Source organism: Capsicum annuum, chromosome 10 (assembly GCF_002878395.1).
Source record: "Capsicum annuum cultivar UCD-10X-F1 chromosome 10, UCD10Xv1.1, whole genome shotgun sequence".
NCBI classification, from domain to species: Eukaryota; Viridiplantae; Streptophyta; class Magnoliopsida; order Solanales; family Solanaceae; genus Capsicum; species Capsicum annuum.
Window position 1 is genome coordinate 214889446 of NC_061120.1, and position 7103 is coordinate 214896548.

At 30.6% G+C, this 7103-nt stretch overlaps 1 protein-coding gene across 1 annotated transcript; it reads left to right on the forward strand.

Moving 5' to 3' along the window:
• Nucleotides 1-470: 470 nt before the first annotated feature.
• LOC107854582 (xanthotoxin 5-hydroxylase CYP82C4) lies at nucleotides 471-3207 on the forward strand. The gene is made up of 2 exons (XM_016699597.2): nucleotides 471-1502; nucleotides 2388-3207. Exons 1-2 carry the CDS (start codon nucleotides 558-560, stop codon nucleotides 3012-3014), a joined length of 1572 nt encoding a protein of 523 aa, XP_016555083.2. The 5' UTR covers nucleotides 471-557; the 3' UTR covers nucleotides 3015-3207.
• Nucleotides 3208-7103: the final 3896 nt, after the last annotated feature.

Genomic DNA, 7103 nt, shown 5'->3' on the forward strand with positions numbered 1-7103 from the left:
AGAAATAAAATATTTCACAGCATTTTGTTACTTCCATAAAATCCAACGTTCATCGTGTCTTGTTTGGTCATGATATTCGATGTCTGCATAAATAATATCCACATAAGTTACATAAGAATCTATATATTATTTTATGAAAAATAAAAAAATTAAAATTAAAAAATGAATAAAGTAATTCCAATATATTAATTCTTGTGATAGCTTTATTGTATTATTAGTTTCTGCATAATTCTATCAATGGACCAAAGCAGGGTATCCTTCGGCGAGGGGTTCATTCGAATCTCCTTTGACGGAAAATTATACTATTTATATATGATTAAATTATTTTTTTATGTATATATAATAGATGTTGAACCCCATTCGATTTGTTTGTACATTTATTTTTGAATCTCTAGTGAAAATCCTGGCTCCGCCACTAGACCAAAGGAACCCTCAATATAAAGGTACTGGAGCAATAATTTCCCTATATATATAGATTTAACATTATACACTAACATAGCCTGTTGGCTCATAATATTCCTTCTTCCTTGTTCTTATTTTCTTCTCGTTTTACAATAATGTTTGATGATATTTCTTTCAATGATCTCCAAATTACAGTTGCAACCCTTCTAGCTTTTTCTCTATCAATCATTGTATGGACAAGAAGTTGGAAAAGTACAAAACTGCCCCCGGAAATCCCTGGATCATGGCCAATCATAGGCCATCTCCGAGGTTTTGGTGATGGCGAAAATGTCCCTCTAGCGCGAACATTTGGAAAATTATCTGACCAGTATGGTCCAATATTCACTATTAAGTTAGGTATGTTTCGGTATTGTGTGATCAATAATTGGGAGGCAGCGAAAGATTGCTTCACAATTAATGATAAAGAACTCGCTGCTAGACCTATTAGTCTAGCAGCAGAACATTATGGTTATAATTACGCGAGATTCTCTATGGCTAATTATGGACCATATTATCGTCAAGTGCGAAAACTCGTATTACAAAGTGTTCTTTCTAGTACTAGGCTCGAAAAGGTCAAACATGTACGAATTTCCGAGGTGGAAATTAGCATCAAAGAGCTGTATCGTTCTTGTGGTAATGGTGAAAATTCAAACGCGATTAATATCAGTAAATGGTTCGAGAAATTAACTCTCAATATAATCGTGCAAATGGTTGCTGGCAAGAGATACGTATCTTTGGAGAAAGATGAAGAGGCGCAATGTTTTAGAAGGGCTTTTGCTAAGATAATGTATCTTGCTGGGAAATTTATTTTATACGACGCGATTCCATTCCAGATTTTCAAATATGTGGATTTTCAAGGACATATCAAGACAATGAAGCAAATATACAAGGACTTGGATAACATTCTTCAAAATTGGTTAAATGAACATATGGAGAAAAAGAAAATTGAAGGTGATGATAATGAACAAGATTGTATAGATGCAATGCTTTTAGTGACAAAACCTGAAATGTTCAAAGCATATGGTTATTCAAGGGAAACAGTTATCAAGGCTACAGTATTGGTATGTAATTTTTTTTATAAATATTCTGTGAGAATTACTTCTAAGGTCTATGTGATATCCGTCATCTTGAAAATAAGACAGGTTATATGTGCCACAACAAGTAAAGATAATTTGATTTACCATTACATGTTTATACAAAAAGTGTATATAACTTAAGCTCTAAGTGGATTAGTAACTTAGAAACTAGGATTAATGTTATATATAATTATATACTATCAGCATAAAGAATTTTTACATCATCAGGTCAATTTAATCGATTTTAGCAGGTTACTCTTCTATTTTCTAGGTTACAATGTGAAGCTTATAAAAATTTACCTATTATAGCAAGTGGATTACACCTCTACAACAGGTAAAGATAATCTGATTTGCGGTTACATGTTTATACAAAAAGTGTATATAACTTAAGTGGATTAGTAACTTAGAAACTAGGATTGACGTTATATATACTGTCAGTATAAAGAATTTTTGCATCATCGATCAGGTCAATTTAACCACATTTAGCAAGTTACTCTTCTATTTTCCAGGTTACAATGTCAGGCTTATAAAAAAATTTACATGTTATAGCAAGTGAACTTAAACTGATTGGGTAAGAAAACTGAAAAAGTTATTTGTCGACAGTTTACAAAATTTAAATTCTAAAAAACTAAAGAGATTATATGATTACCTGCTTCAACGAGCAAATACATCAATATTATACTCTTTATAGTTATATGCCTATAGTGTATAAAAGTTTAACTTTTTTCTTAATACATCATGACATTTTCTATATAGTAATCACATGTTGAAGGGTTCTTAAAAGTTTAAGATTTTATATGAGACGACTTTTAAAGACTTATTTATTTTTTGCAATTATTCTAATCATTTTTACTATTTTATATTTTATAGAGCATGATATTGGATGGTTCAGATACAACTGCGGTTCACTTAACATGGATAATATCCTTGTTATTGAACAATCCTCGCGTCATGAAACATGCCCAAGAAGAAATAGACAACAAAGTTGGTAAAAATAGATGGATAGAAGAATCTGATATCAAAGATCTCGTCTATCTCCAGGCTATTGTTAAAGAAGCGTTACGCTTATATCCACCAGCACCTTTGTTAGTCCCGCACGAAGCAGTGGAAGACTGTATCGTGGCAGGGTACAACATCCCAAAGGGTACACGTTTGTTCCCTAATGCATGGAAGATACAACGAGATCCTAGAATTTATTCAGAGCCAGATAAGTTTATGCCAGAGAGGTTCTTGAATGAACACTTAAATGTGGATGCACGTGGTCAGCATTTTGAGTTCATCCCATTCGGTTCTGGAAGACGATCTTGTCCTGGAATTAATTTTGCGACTCAAGTGGCGCACCTCATAATTGGTCGATTAATTCAAGGATTTAACTTTGATACACCATCAAATTTGCCTGTGGATATGAGTGAAGGTCAAGGGATTACTATGCCTAAAGCAAAATCTGTGGATGTTGTAATCACCCCACGTTTGAATTCTACGCTTTATGAACTTTAATGTCAAAAATCGATTTCTTGAAGGTCGATTTTTTTTTTCCTTTTTTCTTAATTAAGGCCAGTTTTATTGTTTTTTTAGTAGTGACTAAAGCTTCGAAAGAATCTTTTGGCCATTGAAATAAGAAAATTAAGAGCCACTTTTTTCAAACTTTATGACTAGTAATGTTTAAAACAACTGTACTATTAGTTCGAACATTTTATGTGATTTAATTATCTGTAATTATATTTCCTAATTTTCTATCGATCCGAAATAATCTCTCTACCCACAAAGGTTTTGTGGGTGACTTATTTGTACATCTTTATCCGTCCAAAAATTTCATTTACGGAAGAACACAAAGTATGTTATTGTTGGTTTTATAGATCCATTTAGATTTATTTTTAATTATGTAGCTTTTCATATAAGAGATCTTTTGAAGTTATTCATAAAATATACAAAAAATGACACCCATAAAATCTTTGTACGATTATTATTTTTAATTTAAATTGTAAAGAATCCAATTAATTCATTTCCTAAAAACAAAAAGATAAAAATTGCAATAATCCCTTTTTTAATGTTTGGTGTTGAGTCTTTTTCATTTACGTGGGGAAAGGTTTTAGGTAGGACAAAAAAAGGGAGTACTTTAGTCATAATTAAATCATATGTACACACTATGCTATCAGCTGAGCTAGAGGAAAGTTACAGTTCGATGAATTTCAATAATTTTGATTAAAATTTAATATTTATGTTAAAGAAATTTAGTTTATACATATGATCGCTTGAGATAATATTAAAAATAATAGATAAAGAAGTATATCTCTAGTGATATCTTTGATTGAGATGTTATCTCAATCATGTCTTAAATAATTGGCTAAACTCATCGATAGGACCTCAAACTTGTCTCGAAAATTTACTTAGGTCCCTCAACTAAAGTTTGTACCTATCAGGCACCTCAAGTGTTAAAATTGGCGTCTATCAAGCATAAAATGTTGATTTGACAAGGAGAGGGCGCGTAAATAGTAAAAAAAAAAATATTTTACCTTTTTAATTAAAAAATTATATTTAAATTATTTTATTAATATAATTTTTAATTATTATAATTTCTTAATTTAAAAAAGAAAGAAAAAAGAACCCCACACCCCCCTTCATCATCGTCCTCACCCCACCCTTCCCATCATCATCGTCGTCCTCACCCCCACCCTCCCCGTCATCATCGTCGTCTCACCCTACCCCCTGTTCATCGTCGTCCTCACCCTACCTCTAAGTTCATCGCCAACCCTCATCCTTCCCGTCATCATCGTCTTCCCAACAAAAACAAATGATAACATTATTCTCCAAAATCAGAATCCAAAAACAATTTTCGAATATCGAAATGTAAAAATTAACAGACGTTTGTCATCTCCATTTCGGATCACAACAGAGCAAATATCACTATTCAAAATAAAATATAAACCCACAAAACTTATTAAAAATTATATCAAAAAATTCAATACTCAATAGAATTAATTTGTGTCCTCTCAATTTTCTTTCTTGTCATCTTCTTCGTCTGCTAAATTCATAACAAAAGTCAACTAAAAAAAATTCAAAATAAGTCATTGAAGGACAAGCTCAACAACATGGAAAGGACTACGTGAACCCACTACCAGCATCATTGCTTGATTTTGCTAAATGAAAATAAATTAAACCAATTAAATCAACCAACAAAAATGAAAAAAAAAAATACCTTTGCGGATGGCAGTGAGAAAAACGAAGAAGAAAGGGAGAGGTAGGTTGGGGGAGGGAGAGGGTGGGTGGGAATTTGTCTTTTTATTTTTAATTTTTTTTAAATTATTAAGAATTGAAAATAAATTTTATTTTTAAATTTGAAAACTCATTTTTATAGTTAGATTTGGGCCCATTTGCCACATGTCATCATTTTATTAGTTATTTTTTCCATGTCAGACGAGTGTATTACACACACTCTATGCCTGTTGCTGATTAGGTATAAAATGGCCAATTGAAATAAAATTTGGGCGGGAAGGGTTAGGGATCTAATAGGTACAGACCTTAGTTTAAGAGCCTAAATGAATTTCGAATAAGTTTTAAGTGGTATAGATGGGTTTGGCCTAAATAATTCTTACTATGAACTGTTATGTTCTGCCTATAACTATATATTCATAGTTACTTTTTTCAAAAGCTAGTAGTAGTAATTAGTATATCCCCAAGACAAGATAGGTAACAAACAAAACAAAATTTTATTAGGTTCGTCAATGACAGATGCTAAACTACACAATTTGTAATAATTGCATATTATTTCACCATCTCCCATAAAAATAAATAGGCCCATACAATTATATCCACGTATAATGGTGGAACCCTATTTGTTGAGAGAATTATATTATATCCGATTGAATATTTTGTTTTATATAAGTTTGTGCTATTTTCGAACCTAACAGTAGATGAAGGTATCAAGCCTGAACTCTAATAGGAGCTATATCTAAACAAGCACATGTTGAAAACTTTACTTTCCTCCATCTTTATGATAAATGTTTTAGGGAGACCAAATATATTAAATTATTTTGGAAAACTTTGAGGACCTAAACTGTTAAATGTATACTCAAAGGACTATTGCGAACTTATACTCAAACATAAGGGGCCATTTTTGTTATTTTTCTCTATAACCTTTCCATGGCTTCTCTGCTGATTGCTTGAGGTTTAGGGATTTTTGCCTTTAACTGAAACCTTTTTAGTTTCTCTATGGATTTGGAATCGATTTATGAAATTGACCGTTAAGAAAAAGTAAAAAACCTAATAAATTATTACGTTTAACCTATTTTGGTAACTTTTTAAATAAGTGGCCTATTTTGGTCACTTTTTTAATTTCGTGGTTTATTTTGGTTCCGAGTTCATACGTTGAAAAGTAATTTAAAATACTAAAGCTCAAATATTTTAAGGAAAACTCAAACATTTGTCCTCTTGTCTAAGGTTTTGTATTAAAGACTTGTCTTCAATTTTAATTAAATAAATTTAGTTATTATTAATATTTGCTTAATTTAAATAAACAAATGACTAACCTGTTATAAACATTTGTTGCAATAGATGACTAACTTGTTACAACAAATAGATAATCTGTTGGAAAATAATTAAAATTTAGGGAACTCAAATATTTTTAGGAGAACGCAAATGTTTGTCCCATTGTTGTAGAGACGTCTTTAATTTTAACTAAATCAATTTAGTTATTAATAATAATTGCTTAATTTGAATCAACAGATGACTAGCATATTGCATCAGATGATTCATCTGTTGGAAATTATCAAACAGATAGAAAATCTGTTTTAACAGATGGGTCAACTATTAGAAAACAATTAAAATATTAGGGAACTTAAACGTTTTTAAGAGAACTCAAATGTTTGTCCCCTTGATCCTTTTGCATTTGATGTATGGTATATTATTTTTATCTTTTTTACCTGTTTCATGAATTTTTCATGTATTTTACTTATTCGTTGTGCCTCTGTTGAAATTTAAAAAAAAAATTTAGGTCAAATTTTGTTCGTATATCACTTGGACATTACTTCATAGCTTATTTTGTAAGTAAAATTATAATTTTTGATGAATTTCTTATTTGGTGTATCTACTACTGCTACAATGGATAGAACCTACAACATAAATCCAATATATGAATCATCTATTGCAACAAGTGAGTAATCTGTTGCAATATATGACTAATCTGTTGCAACAAATGACCCATATGTTGGATTCATATTACAACACTATAAAACGAATCCAACAGATAAGTAATCTATTGCAACAAATTACTCATTTGTTGCAGCAAATTAGTCATATATGTTGCAACAGATTAGTCATATATGTTGTAACAGATTACTAATCTGCGCAACAGATTAGTCATATATATTGCAACAGATTACTAATTTGCGCAACAGATTAGTCATATATGTTGCAACAAATACTCATTTGTTGGATTCACGTTACATGTTTTATCCATTATTAAAAAACAATAGTAGCAAATACATCCAGATAAGAAATTCAACTAAAAAACAACAAACATTTAAAAAAATAATAAAAAACATAAAAAAAATAACAAAAAACATAAAAAAAATAACAAACACCAACAAA

What these genes read in the sequence shown, in the direction of transcription:
- LOC107854582 (XM_016699597.2), top strand. Translation starts at nt 558, where the DNA reads ATGTTTGATGATATTTCTTTCAATGATCTCCAAATTACAGTTGCAACC. An exon ending in TTATCAAGGCTACAGTATTG is followed by an intron (nt 1,503 to 2,387) that starts GTATGTAATTTT and finishes TATATTTTATAG; the next exon opens with AGCATGATATTGGATGGTTC.